This window comes from Lontra canadensis, unplaced genomic scaffold (genome assembly GCF_010015895.1).
Source record: "Lontra canadensis isolate GAN:19392208 unplaced genomic scaffold, GSC_riverotter_1.0 scaffold57, whole genome shotgun sequence".
Taxonomy (NCBI): domain Eukaryota; kingdom Metazoa; phylum Chordata; class Mammalia; order Carnivora; family Mustelidae; genus Lontra; species Lontra canadensis.
In genome coordinates, this window is record NW_022631051.1 from 12,488,294 (window position 1) to 12,507,285 (window position 18,992).

An 18,992-nucleotide genomic window follows, 5' to 3' on the forward strand; every position below is an offset into this window, starting at 1 on the left:
GTAGAATCATGCAAGACTGGTATTCCTGCATGGTTCCTAAGGTAAACCATATCCAGTCAGCTTTTTAGAACTAGAATGCAATTCATGTGTGAAGTATAATGTGTTACTTAAGTCTTGTTTACTAGAAAAGTATGATGATTTAAGCAGTGACCATACTAGCATAACATTTTCGAACAATCCGGGATATCAAAATGTGGCCACAGGGACACCTGGGTGGCTCAGTGGGTTAAGCCTCTGCTTTCGGCTCAGGTCATGATCTCAGGGTCCTGGGATCGAGTCCCGAATCGGGCTCTCTGCTCGGTAGGGAGCCTGCTTCCCCTTCTCTCTCTCTGCCTACTTGTGATTTCTGTCAAATAAATAAATAAAATCTTTTAAAAAAAAATGTGGCCACAGATCTACTAAATCAGATCTACCTAGCTTGGGTGGCAAGGGCATTGCTTAAAATGCAGATTCCTGGGCCCAGCCCCAGACCAATTAATCCGCAATCTCTAGGGGTAGGGCCTTAGAATCTGCATTTCTAACAAGGTCCATAAACCGATGTTGAAAACTACTGTTGTCACTCACTATACGAGTAACTCAATAGTGTTCATTAATAAGTCAATAAATCAATGCCTGTAAGTCACAGTCACAGGCAGAGAAGAGGGAAAGGAATCCATGCAGGGTAGTGGGTATCACAGTGTCTTCCTGAATCATTTAAAACACTTCAGAGAGATTCCACTCCCTATGTAACTCAATGTACAAGTCTTTTTCTTATCAGGAACAATACATTAACTCTTGGTCAAACCTTAAACAAACGAACTCTTAACTCCATTCACACGAAGTTCATTGGAAATAGTGCCCAGTCCAGGAGCCCCTCCACCGGGGAAGCAGAGCCTGCAGGGCCATTAGCATTCGTCCAAATGTCAGAGGAGCTGGGGCTGCTGGAGCAAGAGGTACAGGGATTGCGCTGGGGGATGGGTCTCTGAAGCCTTACTTACGTGGCTGCAGTATCTGACCAACACTCTGATGCCTATGCCTTAGTTCTTTATTTCAAGAAAAATGCAAGGTCTGTTACACTGAGGTAGGGTCATGATTGTAAAGCAAAGCTTGTTAGAAAATCCCTACTTGATGCCTAGTTAACAGATGTGTTGGACTTTCTTCTTTTATTACTTGAACAGTGTGTCCCATGTGCGACGTTCTAAGGTAATCAATCCCTTTTCTTAATAGTTTTTACTGAAGTTCATCCTATACTGAACCTGTGGCAAGACCTGTTTTCAGTGCATGACTTCAAGTCTGCTTTTCTACTTTCTGTGTTTTTGTCAGTTATTCACTTTGCGTGCCTCGTCCTCTCTACCTCTGCTAATTAAAAGCCAGGACCATGCCACTGCATGTTGAGATGCTCTGACAAATGCCTAAGAATCTGTCCCCGCAAATCACCACAGAACTTCATAAGCCAGTGCAGGAGCCACAGGTGTTGGCTGCTTAGATTACTTTTGCCAGATGCTGAGCCACTAGGGTTTCCAGGCTACGAAGATCAGAATGGTGGACTTTTTCACGGGCCAGGAGCACCCATGCCATGTTGCTTATGCTGAGCTGATGGTATCTCCACATTTGTGTGTTCTTGGAGTTTCTCCGAGGGTTTAACCAGCAACTGGCCTCAAACAGTAGCTTAAACTCTTACCAGTAACTGTGCTATTTCAAAGTACTGGCATTCTCCCAGGATATCTTCCTGGGTGTCAAAATTTAACCCGCTGCCAAAGCAAACAGAACACCAAACTCCAAAATGAACACACAGTCCTTATTTCTTCAAAAAGAAAAACAACAGAGGCACCTGGGTGGCGCAGTCGTTTAAGCGTCTGATTCTTGGTTTTGGCTCAGGTTGTGATCTCAGCGTCATGAGACTGAGCCTGGCATCCTGCTCAGCACTCAGCATGGAGTCTGCTTGGGTTTCTCTCTCCCTCTGCTCCACCCCCACCCCCAGCACGCTCTCTCTCAAATACATAAATCTTAAAAAAAAGGGGCGCCTGGGTGGCTCAGTGGGTTAAAGCCTCTGCCTTCGGCTCAGGTCATGATCTCAGGGTCCTGAGATCGAGCCCCACATCGAGCTCTCTGCTCAGCGGGGAACCTGTTTCCCCCTCTCTCTCTGCCTGCCTCTCTGCCTACTTGTGATCTCTGTCTGTCAAATAAATAAATAAATAATCTTTAAAAAAAGAAAAGAAAAGAAAAACAACAACAAGAAGGACCACCATATTTATTTAGTTTAACATTTCCCCTGATCTAAAGAGAAAGATGTCAAAAGAAAAGCTAGAACATATACATAAGCACACACCCCCCTGAACACAGATAACCTAAAAGAAAAAATAACGGCAAAGTTCTGTTCAACAGATAAATTTATCTTCGTTTCTGGAAGATGTTTCCACGCCCCATTCCACGTCCTCTTCCTCTTGCAGCCACTGAAAGGTGGAAAGAAAGGAAAAGGCCAGGTCAGTGTGGTTAGCAAATGCTCATGGCACGGAGCAGCCAGGGTCCTTGGACACTGGCACAAAAGAGGCCTGAAAAGCCACCTGGTCCAATACCATGCCAACCCCATGACATTTCCTCATTGCAGGGGAACGAGAGCTGGAGTGCCTTCCAGTCCAGCACTGATTTCAACATGAGGCTGGGAGTCAGGGTGTTGAGAGCTTAGGTGGTTTGGGGAACAGGCCTGAGAACCACAGAAAAGATGAATTCCCAGCACTGGCCTAGGGTGAGTTAATAAAACAAAACAGATGAACTTAATTCACACTTAAAATCCTGAAACAAATAGTTAAATACTAAACATCTGTTAAATCTGGGTAACAGGTTTTCTTATTTTTTGAGGTATTCTGCAATAAAAAATGCTTCATAATAGAAAAGCAAACAAACAAATAAAACCACTCCCCATACATAGGACATACAAGCTGCTGTTCTCTGTAACTCCAAGAGTTCTAAGAGAGGACCAGTGGCTTTGAAGGACAGATGAAAATATTCTGATGCCTACTAACTGGAGACTGATTCCTCTTCCCTCTTGTAGAGCCTCATGAAGAGGGAGGAAAGTCACGCAGGAGCCCAGCCACATACTGAAATGAACCAGAGCAAGGGACCGGCAGAGATACAGATAGCTCAGGCAGAGGCCAGTGGACCTGGGCAAACTAACTGCCAAGTGCCTTCTAGTGCACAGGCTACTGGGTTGCATCTTTTGTCAGAGAAGATGGTGCAGTTACGCAGTGACAATGAGGACAGCCCTTCCCTGAGAAAGCAGAGAGAAAAGCAGTTCTAGTAGGAAAACCAGTATTCCTGAAAATCATTCCTTCACCAGGACAAAAAGTCCAGAGCTTCCGTTCTACAAATGCCACCTACCTAGGAAGGGCAAGGAGATTCTCTGATCAGTTTTTTGGAAGGACACTTAAAGGATTACTCTAGGGGCACCTGGGTGGCTCAGTGCATTAAGCCTCTGCCTTCAGCTCAGGTCATGATTCCAGGGTACTGGGATCGAGCCCCACATCAGGCTCTCTGCTCAGCAGGGAGCCTGTTTCCCCCTCTCTCTCTGCCTGCCTCTCTGCCTACTTGTGATGTGTCTGTCAAATAAATAAATAAAATCTTTAAATAAATAATAATAATAATAATAATAAAGGATTACTCTATTGCACCTTTAAACTCAAAAACTACCTCATATATAAAATATGCACAACAAAAGATGCTGATGGAGAATCCAGTGACTTTCCTGCACCATAAATCTTTTTACCGATACTCAGATAGTTTCTAATGAATGCACTTGCTTCCTAGATAATCAACACAGCAGAGCTTCTCGGGGACCCAAAGATAAAACCTCTGACTAGGCTAACCCAAAAGAAAGGCCAGACTAAGGAAGGTCACTGGATCAGTGCGGACATGCTGAAGGAAGGATTTATTTTCAAATGTAAGAATATTAGAAAACAGAAGTCTGGTCCCTTTAATGGGTAAAGATGGCTTAAAACTGTTTATTTCTTACATGAAAATGGATCCCTACCGTCAGCATTCCCCCCCCCACTTATACTGGGTGTCAATAAACACCCCGAGCTCTCTGCAAACTGTTGCCCCACTGCTTCAGGTGTCAGCTAAGCCCCACCACAGAGCTCCTGCTCAGCAAACTAGTAAGAGCAAGGCTCCCCCAGAATCTTTGGACAGAATTCCTGGAAACAAAGTCATTATAGGAGACTTCTCCAGTCTCTCACTTAAGAGTCCCCTTCTTCTTTCGAAGGAGGCACCTTGGATTTTGCATAAGCCCTATGAATGTGATCAGGCACGACACGAGACAGAAGGTAAGATCAGGCCGTCAGCCCCTCACATGTGGGGGCCCCAAGGCTGTAGGGTGGCAGTGAGTGTGGAGATGGCTGAAGTCCAAGTCCACCCCCAGGCCCAGGCAATTGACAGGGCCCGCCCTTCCCTAAAAGATAGAGGACAAACACATTAAAACCAGTGCAAGAGGAGCACATACCTTGGGCCTTCAGAATAGCAGCTTTTCCCCGGCCAGCCCCTGAGCCTTGGTTTTTATTTTTCATGCTCTTTAACATGGGTGCATTTTTCAGCATGTCAGGCAAAATGAGAAAACGGATCTTGCTGCCACGGATGTACACCTGTTCCAGCTGTGCCACTCGGCCATCTCTGTATGTGACTGTGATGTTGGACATCTGGAAGGGAATCACCAGCTCATCAATCGGGGCAACAGCACCAACAGAGAACAAGGACACACAACGGGGGAGCCTTGGTTGGTGGTAGGGGAAGTCCAGAATTGCACAAACTAACATCATGAAATAAAGAAGCCGGCAAAGCACTTAACATACTTGGTCCTCACAGCACCTTCAGGATAGGTTATGGGCATTTCCATCTTTTACAGATAAAAACAAAACAAAACAAAAAACCCTAAAGCACTTGTCCAAAGTCCAACAGCCAGAATGAAAGGATGCAGATTCAAATCCAGCTGGCCTGACTCCAGAGCCCTAACTGCCATACTGCCTCCCTTGCCAGCATGTGAAGAGTTCTCAGTGGTGAAAAACTCTAATGAAACAGCTTTGAACCACTTGTCCAAACTATGTCCTGTCCTGCATCTGTCTAGCACACACAGAAAAGGCACCATGAAGGTCATGAGTATGCACCAGAGCCCCTCTAGCTTCAATGACCAGGGACTGAGAAGTACAAGCAGCAGCGCCTGTACGAAGGGCTCAGAATATTGGGATCGTGTGAGGCAAGAGCCTGCACTGACAGGACACTTGGGCACGAACCTATAGGATACAAGGACTGGAGCAGAACAATTGAGAGAGGGGACAAAGTTACCACCTTGGGAGATTATGGGGTCACTCACTTGTGGACAGAGGGAGAGTGGACAGGATCAGGGTAGCACTTTGGAAAGATCAATATGCCAACATAGCTAAACTGTGGGATGGAGAGACAGGGATCCTCGAGGTGAGACCGACCAGCAGACGCCTTGGCATAGCAGGGGACGCAAACCTGCTAGTGCAGACCTCAACAGGGACCATATTTACCACAAAAAGTAGCTTATTTTGAGTCTTCTGGATGAAAGAGAATATAATTTATTCAGAATAGGTCAAAGTCCACATTGTAGAGCGGTGTTGTCTCCCCAGATCCCTAACTGGCTTGTTGCCACTTTATACTCATTCTTTTCTTCCAAGAGCTAACTGGCCACCCAGCCTCTGCTTGAGCACCTGGTTTGCCGAAAGACTAACAACACTCCAGGGCCATCCTCACTAAATCTAAACATGCAGGTGGAACAGTTCATAGAGCTTCAACCCACTGCCCCTGTTCCACCCTCAGGGTTACAGGGCTCTAGATTCCCAAAAATCTTCTGTTCCAGGCTCAACATCCCCAGTATCTTAAATTTCCACACAGGTTCTATATCCTTGCCATCCTGTTCTTGCCTCGAAGAATGCCATAACCTCTGGGGGTGCCTGGGTGGCTCAATCAGTTAAGTATCTGACTTTGGCACAGATCATGATCTTGGGGTCCTGGGATCAAGCCCAGCATTGGGCTCCGCATCCAGCAGGGAGTCTGCTTGTCCCTCTGCCCTCCCCTGCTTGTGCTCTCTCTCTCTCACCAAAAAACAAAACAAAACAAAACAACAACAAAAACCAAATACCATAACCTCTGGTGCCACAACTGAACAAGAAGTATGATTAACAAAGCCAACTTTTACTGAGCACTTATTAGCATCCCAGGCAATTTCGTGTCATAACTCCTATAAATCACACAATGCTACAAATCACTATGAACTCAGGTCTAACCCTAAACCCACATTCTGAAACCATACATCAGATCACCACTTACTTCCTTAAACAGTAAAGGAACAAATTAAATGAGACAAATATGTCTAAATGCTGTCCCTATTATCGAGTATATATTAGAAGAGCAGTAAACAATGAATCTAAATGACCACCAAGACATCTATTTTGGAGGCTGTGCTACTGCTAAGCTATTTCTCCAGCACAGTCCAGTACATCTCACCCCTTCCTCTCCTACAACCTCCCCAACCCACTTTGAGAATCCCTGACAGAGGGTGTGCAGTATGACCAACAAGACAAACTGTGTCCACAAATGGAAGTGTCCTGGCTGGAGCATGAAAGGGTCCAGCATCAACTGACTCCTATGACAACCCTAAGAATGACCAGGTCGGCTGCTGTGCTCATGCACTCCCTCGCAGCACCAGCAGAGAAATGGCTGTGCTGGGTATAAAGCCCCACAGGCCCGCCCACCCGTACAGCTTGTTAATAGGCCCAAGCTATGTCTGCATCATAAGCCAAAGGCAACAACTTGAGTGAACTAGGTTTCAGAGATGTCAGGTGGGAACACCCACTTTATTCAACTTTCCCAAATAGCCATAATGAAACATAGGTGGCATAAACCAGGTGCCCAACTGAAATGACATCTTGGGGGAGAGAGAACACCTTAATACAATCAAAACTGTGGGAGTTTCCTCACACATCCAGGGCCAAGAGAGGACTAACTCCAGGGCTGTAAAGCAATGTTGGGGTGCTCTGGGATCATCAATCACAACATCCTGTTGCGGGGCACACAGCAAGGGCTCAACAAACATCTGGTCCCCTCCCTTATTCTCCCCTGCCTTACCATTAATAACAGAGCCTCCCTCTTTTTTCTACTCATCTTCTTGTCTGAAATCTGATAGAGTGAGGGTCTGACAATTCTAGAATCAACAGGACCTAGCAGGTTTACTATACACCTCATCTTCAGAGATGATGGTTAAGATCAGAGATTTGAGACCCAGAGACTTGGGTTTAGATCCACTCCTTCCATGCTTGGTCACCCTGGTCATCTGAAGTTTGTCATCAGAGAGGTCCTGTGATAACTGAAAGATCTATTGTACATAAAAAACACTAGCATAGGGGCGCCTGGGTGGCTCAGTGGGTCAAAGCCTCTGCCTCCAGCTCGGGTCATGATCTCATGGTCCTGGGATCCCTGGGATCCCAGCCCGCATGGGGCTCTCTGCTCAGCAGGGAGCCTGCTTCTCCCCTCCCCTCTGCCTACCTGTGATCTCTGTATGTCAAATAAGTAAGTAAAATCTTTTAAAAAACAAAAACAAAAACAAAAACAAAAAAACACTAGCATAGTGCTTCGTACAGAATAAGCATGCAATGAATGGAAGTTTCTGGTACTACTTTTTTTCCTCCCCCTTTAAGTTATTTATTTATTTTAGAGAGAGAAAGAGAGAGCATGTACTTGAGAGAGTGGGGGTAGGGAATAGGGGCCAAGGGAGAGAACCTTCAGGCAGACCTCCCCCTCACAACAAGTGCAGAGGCTGACATGGGGCTTGATCTCACAACCCTGAGATCATGACCTGACCTGAGCTGAGCTGAAACCGAGAGTGGGATACTTAATCCACTATGCCACCTAGGTGCCACATGAATGGAAATTTCTGGTACTATTAAGCACACAGCCTCTTGGAGACAGATCTCCACAAGTTAAACTAAGACTTTTAAAATACTAAACAGTACCTGGATCTTGGATTTTAACTTCTACTCTCAACCAAAAAGAAACCAAGGCTACCTGAAGAAATGGCTGATTCCAGAGCTGGGTTAGGGAAGGTAAAAGATGAGCCTGCAACAAACATCTTATTCCAGAAGATTAAGGATGTGCTCCCCACAAATGGCCAAGGACACCAAAAGACACAAAAGAAGTCAGCTTCTGGACAAATTTGGGATAAATCAATCAAAATAATAACAGTAACAGATTATAACCCATTTAATGAAACAGAAACCCATGAGCCTATACTGACAATAAATGAATGAATAAATGGGGACTAAGGGAAGGCTCTTTCAGCAGACCCAGCAAATATAGAAAGCATGATGGAGTCAAAACCAAAAACCATTCTGGGGCGCCTGGGTGGCACAGCGGGTTAAATATCTGACTCCAGGGGTGCCTGGGTGGCTCAGTGGGTTAAAGCCTCTGCCTTCGGCTCAGGTCATGATCCCAGGGTCCTGGGATCGAGTCCTGCATCGGGCTCTCTGCTCAGCAGGGAGCCTGCTTCTTCCTCTCCCTGCCTCTCTGACTACTTGTGATCTCTCAAATAAATAAATAAAAATCTTTATATATGTATCTATATATATCTATATCTATCTATCTATCTGACTCTAGGTTTTGGCCCAGGTCGTGATCTTAGGATTGTGAGACTGAGCCCCACTCAGTGGAGTCCACCTGAGATTCTCTTTCCCTCTCCCTCTGCCCCTCCCCACCCTGGCACATGCTCTCAACTCTCTCTCAAATAAATAATAAATCTTAGTAAGTTAAAAAAAATTCTTTTGTAACCATCATGGTAAAAAGATTCAAACAAGAATCTTCACTGGATGCTAAATGAGGGGTGGTGAAGGTGGTGATGAATAACAGAATACTCACAAGATATTTACTTCAAGAACTTCCCTCACAAAATTCTCCTTTGTTGCAAAAGGAAAAAGTACAGTGGACAGACCACACAATACTTCAACCAAATTACCAAGGTTAACATCACCAATAGGGGCAAACAAGTGTTCTGGGCCTCCTAGTGACAACCCCAGAAGAAGTCATCACTTATACAGTAACAGCCAAAACAACACAAAAACAAACCCCAAATCACACCATGAGGAAACACCAGAGAAAGACATACAATCAAAAGATATTCTAAAACAAATAACTGGTCATTATTCTTCCAAAATGTCAATGCTGAGAAAAGCAAAAGGATAACTGTCCCAGACTAAAGAAATACAAAGCAAGCTGATATTAAGCGCCAATACGTGATCCTGAATTGAATGGTACAGAGGAAAACACTGCATGTACAGAGAGCACACAGATAAGCAGTTTTTCATTCTAGCTAGAAAGGGTATCGAAAGAAATTCCCAACCACCCTGCACTCAGAAATGTCAAAAACTTTCCTGATATTCATTCTGGGGAGTTTTGTGACAGTCACGTGACAGGTTCTCTCAGGTTACCATTTTTACAAAAACAAATCATGCACAGGCCATTTTCCCACAGACCATTATTCCATAACAAAAAAAAAAAGGGTTTGAACAGTCCAGTCAGTGATGGGGTGGTCTTGCTAAGGCTCCCAAAACACCATTTTGGCTCCAGCAGAGTCTCTGAACTCTTATCACTCTCTCCCACCAAATTTCTAGGAATTATGTTGCTTTAAGAAGTGAAATTTTGCATTTGGCCATTTACCCTCTTCTTTTATCTAATTTTCAGGGTCTTTTTATTGAGCTATAACTGATATATAACATTGTGTAAGTTTAAGGTATACTGATTTGATACATTTATATTACAATGTAAGTTTACAATATAAGTTTAAGGTATACTGATTTGATACATTTATATTACAATGACTGCCACTGTAGCATTAACTAACTTCTCTATCATGTCATACAATCATAATTTCTAGTGATGAGAACTATTAAGATCTTGTATTTCAGCAAGTTTAATGTTTATAATAGTTTTGTTACCTCTAGTTACTATACTGTGTATTAGAACTCCAGGACTTCATTTATCTACTTGTAACATACCCTCTTCTTTTTTTTTTTTTTTTAAGATTTTATTTATTTATTTGACAGACAGAGACCACAAGTAGGCAGGGAGGCAGGCAGAGAGAGAGAGGAGGAAGCAGGCTCCCTGCGGAGCAGAGAGCCCTATGCGGGGCTCGATCCCAGGACTCTGGGATCATGACCTGAGCTGAAGGCAGAGGCTTTAACCCACTGAACCACCCAGGCGCCCCAACATAGCCTCTTCTTTTAAAATAATCTTTCCTGGGACGCCTGAGTGGCTCAGTTGGTTGGACAACTGCCTTCGGCTCAGGTCATGATCCCGGAGTCCCAGGATAGAGTGCCGCATCGGGCTCCCAGCTCCATGGGGAGTCTGCTTCTCCCTCTGACCTTCTCCTCGCTCATGCTCTCTCTCACTGTCTCTCAAATAAAAAAATAAAATCTTTTAAAAAAATAAATAAAAAAATAATCTTTACTGTACTTCATGATCATAAACTTAACACATCTTTTAATTTTTTTTGAAGATTTTATTCATTCATTTGAGAGAGAGAAAGAGAGAGCACAAGCAGGGGGAGGAGAGGCAGAGGGAGAGGGAGAAGCAGACTCCCCGCTGAGCTGGGAGTCTGAAGGGGGTCTCCAATTCCAGGATCTGGAGATCATGACCTGAGCTGAGGGCAGAGGCTTAACCGTCTGAGCCACCCAAGTGCCCCAGATATTTTAATTTTTAAAGTAGGGAGGGGAAAAAGGTTTTTTCTTAAAAATTTTAATCCCCCCATGGGGCACCTGGCTGGCTGAGTTGGAAGAGCATGGGAGTCTTGTTCTCAGTGTCATGAGTTCAAGCCCCACGACAGGTGCAGAGATTACTAAAAAATACAAAAACAAACAAACAAAAACAAACACACACACTCTCTCTACATATATATTCTGTGGGGCTCTGTCACCCCTAGATGTTGCCACAGTCAACAGCCCTGACTAGCAGCTTATGCTTGCCTTGCAGCTGTGGAGTACAAAGTGGAGGACAAGACTCCCTGCATATATATCAATAAAAACTTTAAAAAATGGGTTTTTTTTGTGTTAAAGATTTTATTTATTTATTTGACAAAGATCACAAGTAGGCAGAGAGGCAGGCAGAGAGAGGAGGAAGCAGGCTCCCTGCTGAGCAGAGAGCCCAATGCAAAGCTCGATCCAAGGACCCCGGGATCATGACCTAAGCTGAAGGCAGAGGCTTTAACCCACTGAGCCACCCAGGCACCCCTAAAAAATGTTTTTAATCTCATTTAATTTCCACCAAAAGATAACTACTCACTTTGGTTTTGCTCAAAAACATAATGCATTTATTTTTTTTACCCCCCCTTTTTTTTTACTTAATGCATTTTTATGTATCACTTATAATTTGGCTTTTTTTTTTTTTTTTTAACTAGGAACATATTGTGGAGTTTTGTATTTTTCTCCACTTAGGTCAACAGTATTTTCCCATGACATTAAATATTCTTCCACATTATTTGACCAGATGAACAATATTCTTTGTAATGTACCCTAATTTGTTTAATCTTAATTTATTTAACTCATTAGAAATGTTTGTTTTTAGGTTTTCATCATTAAAAACAGCACTGCAGAGGCACCTGGGTGGCTCAGTCAGGTGTCTGACTCTTGGTTTCAGCATAGGTCAGACCTAGGGGTTGAGGGATCGAGTCCTGCGTGAGCCCTACATCGGGCTTCATGCTTGGCAGGGAGTCTGCTTGGGATTTTCTCTCTCTTCCTCTCTTTTGCCTCCCCACCTTCATGCTCTCTCTAAAATAAACAAACAAATCTTAAGAAAAAAATAAAAACAAAAACAGCACAGCACTATGAATGATTTTCAGAAGGAGAACTACGGCACCAAAGGGTAGGAACTTTTCTATGCTGACGTTTATATGTGTTTTCCAGAAACGATTTAACAATCTGTACTTCTACTGGCAGACTGGTAAGGAACCCTTGGTAGTATTAATTTTATTTGGTCATCTTCTAAGTTTAGAAATTCTTACCTTTTCCCAACTTACATGTCTAAATATTAATAAGGCCATTATTTTTGTATGTTAAAAGTCTGCTTTACATGTTTTTCTTCTGTTAATTAGCCATTTTTAAACTTGGGTCCACTTTAAATTGGGAAATGGACATTTTTGACTTGCAAAAACTATTTATATGCTTAAATACAATGAACTTTCATCATAAAAAAATTATGAGATGTCCTAAATATCTGAATACTGCTGAGCTGGGAGAACACTTCCCTACACAAGAAGCTCCAGGGACACTTTACACTGGATACCAAATAAAATCCATAGCCATAAAAGTTGCCTCTGAAAGGTTAGATAAATATAGGCTAGTCTATTAAAATCAAAATAACGTGCTTATTTCTACTCATAATTCCTCACCTTAAAGGTCTTTTTTGGTTTTTAATATTTTACCAAATATTTGACTAGAAGTATTCTTTCTTAAGAAATATATATTTTTTATTTTGAAGAAAAATCCCTTCATTCCCTCATTAACATTTAATAAAGATAGGATGCTTCAAAACCATGGTAAGCACACATAACCAACAACAGAAATTTCCCCATTTGGGGACCTCTGGTTTTAAATCATCCATACCCAGGCTGGGCAAGAGATGGGATACACTCCTCCATCAGGTCCCATCTCTGCTACAAACACAAATCAGCTTAAGAAAACCACTTGGGAGAGCCACAGAGGCCCTGCTCACCCCCCACACACAGAGCCCTTAGGAGATGCTCTCAGAGCACTCACAGGGCTCTCTCACCTATAGATGCCACCATAGGTGACAGCCCTGGCTAGCAGATTATGCTTGCCTTGCAGCTGTGGGGTACAGAGTAGAAGGACAAGACTCCCTGCTTTCCCAAACAAACCTCAGATGCAAAGAAGTATCTATACCTTCTGGCCCTGTGAGCACCATCTCAAGGACCTCATCCTAAGGTTAATTCTTGCACAGATTACATCTGCACTGTCAAAAAAGGGCTGTGGTAATGGGCTACATTAAAAATACCTGATTCTCCGGGCGCCTGGGTGGCTCAGTGGGTTAAAGCCTCTGCCTTCAGCTCAGGTCATGATCCCAGGGTCCTGGGATCGAGCCCCACATTGGGCTCTCCGCTCAGCAGGGAGCCTGCTTCCCCCTCTCTCTGTCTCTGCCTGCCTCTGCCTGCTTGTGATCTCTGTCAAATAAATAAATAAAATCTAAAAAAAAAATAAATAAATACCCTATACTCTCTGCCTGCTTCTCTCTCTGCCTCTGCCTACCACTCTGCCCACTTGTGTGCACGCCTTTGCGCATGCTCTCCCTGACAAATAAATAAACAAATAAAACCTTAAAAAAATATCTGAGGAACCCCAAAAGGTGTATTTCGTATGGGGATGTTGATGACACTATCTAATAGACTAAGACTGTATACCTTTCATCAGGGCCCAGGGGAAAAATGTCTCCCACATCTGAATGCCAAGGAAAACTGCACAACTGGTATTTTATCTTAAGGGCACTACGTACCTTAGAACTGCTGATCTCCCTCTGCCAGGCCTCTTTAAGTAGCTGAGAACAGAATATGCCTTTATTAAATGTACAGGGATTCAGGTTTACCTTTCTGGTTACTAACTGCCTGCCTGGCTTCATTTTACAGTCTACCCCAAGTTAACTGCACCATGACCTATCTGTCCATTTTTACCTTATCATATAGTTTTTTAATGAATCACCTCTAACTTTTTTTTTTTACAAGTTTTATTTATTTATTTGAGAGAGAGAGAGAGAGCATGTGCACAAGTGGGCGGAGGCAGAGGGAGAAGCAGACTCCCCACTTAGCAGGGAACCTAATGCATGGTTTGATCCCAGGACCCTGAGATCAGGATGTGAGCCAAAGGCACTCAACCAACTGAACCCCGCAGACGCCCCCTACCTCTAACTCTTTTCAAAAGCAGAGTAAAAAGTAAATACTAGAATCCCAAGACACGTTCCTAGGGTAAAAAAAAAAGTCCATGCCAATTGTGGTTGTGGCACGTTGGTGGTATAGTGGTCAGCACAGCTGCCTTCCAATTGTGGTTGTGGCAAGATGCTCTTACCTGTTTTCCAAATCTTTGTACTGTGTAACCCACCACACTTTTGTAATAAAAAATGTTAGGTGACTCTTGATTTCAGCTCAGATCATGATCTCAGGGTCATGAGATCAAGCCCCATAGGCTCCACACTCAGCTAGGAGTCTGCTTCAGGGTTCTCTCTCTCCCTCTGTCCCTCCCCCTACTCTCCCCCACACATGATTTCTAAAATAAATAAATAAGTCTTTGGGGGGGGGGAACAAAGTTATTAAAAACCAACATCAAATGGCAAACACTAAATTCCAGCTGTCCTCCAGCAAAGCCTGGAAAGTGCTAAGGGGATGCTTTCACTCCCAAAGGGCAGACTAACTGGAGCCAGGAAGGAAGGAAAGCAGCAGGAACTGCAGGAGCCACTGGCCTTATGCATCCTGGGGATGTGTGAATGAACTGTGCTGGGCTTATCGCAGTACATTCAGCTGTGCCTGCTGGTTTTTATTCAGTGAGCCAGGTTTAGGTAAAACCAGCAAAGCCTCAGCATCTGGGCATGGGCAGTGTTATGGGCTGAATCCTAACTTCATCTGTTGAAGTCTTAACCCCTCAGCATCTCAGAATGTGACCATATTTAGAGACCGGATCTTTACAGAGGTAACTGAGCCCTAATTCAATGTAACTTGTGTCCTTAGAAGAGATCAGGATACAGACCTACACAGAAGGAAAACCATGTGAAGACACAGGAAGGAGACAAACATCTATAAGCCAAGGAGAGGCCTAGAATGGATCCTTCATACCCTGAGAAGAATTAACCCTGTGGCACCTTGATCTCAAACCTCTTCACCTCCAGAACTCTGAGGGAATAAATATACTTGTTTAAGCCACCCAGTGTGAAACTTTGTTATGACAGCCCTACCAGATTAACATAAGCAGGAAGCAAGTGACTGGCTCCCCCCATAGGACATGCATTCACTCATTTATTCTGCACTAATGCTGAGGTTGAGGTGTTATTTTTATTCCTGACTTAGAAAGGAGGGAACAGAGGGTGAGGGAGATCCAAAGCTTGACCTAAGTCACGCAAGGTAGCAGGCTGCAACCCAATTCTAGATCTATCACCAGGGTGTGCGCTTTGTATCACACTAGCTACATTTGAGACACCACCAAAGTCATCTGCTCAGACACCCTCACAATACAAATGGGCAATATGAGGCACTAGACACTCAGTAAGTTATCCAAATAAATAGCTGAATAAACACATTAAAGTGCCTCACCCCCAGTTTTGCATTCTATTCACCAAAACAAAGTACCTTAAAATGGATGAGGATGCCTTAAGCCAGAGACTGGATCTATAACTGGGGTCCTCACAAAGACAAGGTAGGCAAAGCCCCAGAGGACCTTTGGAAAGCCCACTCCATCTACCTGTATGGCATCAACACTGAAGAGAGAAATCTGCAGTTACTAGACGTCTATTTCCCTGAGCCAGGGAACTGGCCCCACCCCCTGGTCCACCTAGCAGGAAGATGATGTTCAAAGCTACAGAGCTGTCACAAGTAAATAAGTGAACCCTGCACAGCAACAGATAAGACACCTGATCTGCAGTGTGATCTTCGAGAAGTCACCTTCCCTTTCTGACCTTCAGTTTTCTCACCTAGAAAACATTAACAGAAACTACATGTGAAAATGTACCATGCGTGGTGTGAACTACTTGTTGCACATACATAACTAACCTGATCTGTAGAACAGCCCCAGGGTGTGGGTGTTATCCCCATCTCCAGAATGCCTTGCTCAGATCTCCCCTCAAGGGTCGTCAGGCTATGAGGCATGCAAGGAGCTGACAGTCTCCAGTTGTGACCTACGGGATCCATCACAGCATTCACTCTGAAGCCAGTCTCCCCAGGCTGCCGGCCAATGATTGATCACAATGGGGATCCTAGAGCCAGGCCATTTCTGCCCCATACTAGACTCTTCTAATGAACAACTCCTGCTGGCTGATACTTCCTTAGAAACACACTGTTCTCTAAGGCTCTTCCCACTCAACCCTGTCTTTTCCTTCTCCTTTTCCCAGCACCAGACCAGTACAGATTGAAAGCCTTCCTAGCTACTCCTACTCCTTCTCCTTTATCCTTCATTATCATTTCCCCCAATAAATCTCTTGCACAATTCTGCATTGGTATATATGTCTCAGAGGACATAAAATAACACTGTTCCCATTTTAGAAACAAGGAAACTGAAGCAATTAACATGATCAAGGTCAGATGATTAGGACCCAAACCCACGTCTCTGATTCTGAAGCACAAGCTCTTAACGGATGATTTAAAGAAAAAAGGAGAAAGTGTGCTGATACATCTTGCCAAAGCAATGCTCTACAAACTCAAGTGGTTATTAGTAAAACACAAAATAGTGTCACAAGAAGGGCACCATATGAGGAAGCTGCTCCAATATTTGTTAACGGAAAGACATTCAGTAGACAGAAGTCTTTTAATCCTACTCTCCCTATTTTATGGATGATGAAACTATCACCAAATCTGCTTACCTCAAAAGGTAGTTGCTATAATCACATGAGACTCTTCCTCCAAGAAAGATGGAAAATAAATACGGTACGTGAGTGGAAGATTCCACTAACTGCAGAACAGTTACACAAACATGTAGGGGCAAATGGAGAATGGTCTTGAACCTGACAGATTCTACCAAAGTATACTTCTTTTAAACAAGTCCCCAAAATATGGAAGATGATTATAGGATGGAGAAAACAAAATGAGATAACCCAAACTTTAAATAGCTCTCATTTATGGCCACATCAGCAGCAACTATAACAACAGCTGGCATACATTAGGCATGCCAAAATAACTCTTCAAAGAGAAGAACTGCAAAAAGACCTCCAATTACTATCTTTCTGTGTTCCAAGACAGAGGCCCAAGCTTCCCCCATAACCTTATATGGAAAGCAGGATACCTGGCAGTTCATGTTGTCCTCTGCCTCAATGAGCTTCCCACGATACACCTCACCAGTGTTTGTCTCACATGTCACGATGTGACCCTCAGCCTCGTGTAGGACTTTAATCGGCACACCAATAGACATCTTGGCAGGAAAAGAGTTCTACAGTGAAAGAAACAACAGTTAGTTCATCCTTCAGGGCCTAGAAAGTCATATGGCACATATCATGCTTCCCTTAAGGCCTGACACTCCATAGAACTTAGTAAGAATGCCAAAACTGCTATTTTCCACGGGGGGGGGGGGGGGGGCGGGGCTTAATCCCTACTTTGAGGAACTCATCTGGCAAATACATGCAAGATGTGGGAAGGTAAAGAATAGTTGGGGGGGGGGCTGGCTAGAGAGAGGGAAAGCTAATGGGATGAGAAAAAAGTGCCTTCCATCTTCTTCCCTGCTACCATATGCCTCTTTACCTTCATCAAATAACCAGTAACCAATATTGTGTGTGTGCTGGGGGACAAGGGACTGAACTATACATACCACACGATGTACTTGCCAACCCATATTTGTGGATGACACTACTTTTGAGAGCCCACGATATAGACTTGAGCTGCCCAATATAGTAGCCACAATCCACCCATAGCTATTTTAACTAAACTTAAAGTGAAATAAAATGAAAATTAAACATTCACTCCTTTAGTCACATCAGCCACATTTCAAGAGGTCAACGGCCTTGGGCTAGTGGCTGAAGTACTGGGCAATGCAGATAAAGACCGAAGAATCTAGGCAAATCTAGAAGAGGCATGCATTTAATTTGACTCATTAAGTACCCACTGACCCTCCACTTCTTCAAGGTTAAATAGAAAATGAAGTGTTCACAAAGGGACAACGTGCTATAAGCAGGAAATGTCTGGAGGAAAAGCATGATCATGGAAATCACCTGATTTCATGTAAATAAAAGAAACAAGCAGTGGATTTCATTTTCCCAGATGAGCAACGAATGAAGGCTGGAACACATCATGTGTGTCCAAGAGAGGAAAAGAAACATGAGTTCGGGGAAGACAGGTTCCCTCGGTGAGGAAGTAGCGTTAGGAGTTGGGCTTTTATGCTGAAGATAGTGGGGAACTACTGCAGGCTTATAGGTAAGGAATGATCCAATAAAAAGGCAGCAGCACTTACAAACGGATCAAACAGGTTTTTTTTTTTAAACAGTTTAGAAGCAAGGAAACTTGATAAAGTTTCTGTAACAATATGGAAAGCATAAGAGGACGAATGCCTAAAAGGGGAAGGGAGGCAGAGATGCAAACAACTTTGGAAAGGATTACCCGGAGAGAACTTGGGGGAAGGAGGCAGCCAGAAATGATTTCAAGACTATTGCCTGTATGTGAGGGAAAACGTGGTCTGGAGAGACAGAGAAAACGAAGAGCATGTACTTTGGGGAAAAGCTAATGAGAATTCACTTCCAGGCGCTAGTGAGGCAACGCAGATGTTTTGAGTGACCCGGGCTTTCCGCTCTTCTCCCTCCCCTGAACCTCCCAGAGTTCCTCGGCAGCGCGTCCTTCTCCAGCCCTAGGCCCCTCACGCATGCTTCGGGCCTACCCTCGCCTGCCCCGGGCCTCACCTCACCGGCTCCGGCCTACTCTCCCCTTCCGGTGCAGCGGCAACTCCAGGGACTGCGAAGGCGTGAGCCAAGCGAATGGCGGGTCTCGCGCTCCCAGAATACCACGCGTTCCCAAAATGCTGCGCGCAGGACCCGGCCCCTTCCTTTTCTTAGTGGAGAGCGCGGTCTTGCCTTTGCTGCCTTCTTATTCTTCCGGCTGGGAAACGTTGACTCCGCTCCGATAGTTCCGACCCCGGAAGAGAGACCTGGTGACAGGGCCCAAGTGCCGCCGGAAACACTGATCCTCAGGCCGTCAAGGCGGGGGCGGGGGCGGGGGCCTCGCGTTTCCAAGCACCTAACACCAGGGACAGGCTGGACGGCAAGGCGGGGAT

At 44.3% G+C, this 18,992-nt stretch overlaps 1 protein-coding gene across 2 annotated transcripts; it reads right to left on the bottom strand.

Moving 5' to 3' along the window:
• Positions 1–2,216: 2,216 nt before the first annotated feature.
• Positions 2,217–18,924, bottom strand: SNRPD3 (small nuclear ribonucleoprotein D3 polypeptide). Of its 2 annotated transcripts, none has more exons than XM_032876036.1 (4): positions 18,793–18,924; positions 17,022–17,165; positions 4,475–4,667; positions 2,217–2,432 (listed from the first exon to the last, which is right to left on the bottom strand). In XM_032876036.1, the coding sequence occupies exons 2-4, from the start codon at positions 17,145–17,147 to the stop codon at positions 2,371–2,373; spliced, it is 381 nt and encodes a 126-aa protein (XP_032731927.1). In that variant the 5' UTR covers positions 17,148–17,165; positions 18,793–18,924; the 3' UTR covers positions 2,217–2,370. The 2 variants fall into 2 exon arrangements, with proteins under 2 accessions (XP_032731927.1, XP_032731926.1); XM_032876035.1 differs by lacking the exon at positions 18,793–18,924 and adding an exon at positions 18,622–18,786.
• Between the last annotated feature and the right edge of the window lie 68 nt (positions 18,925–18,992).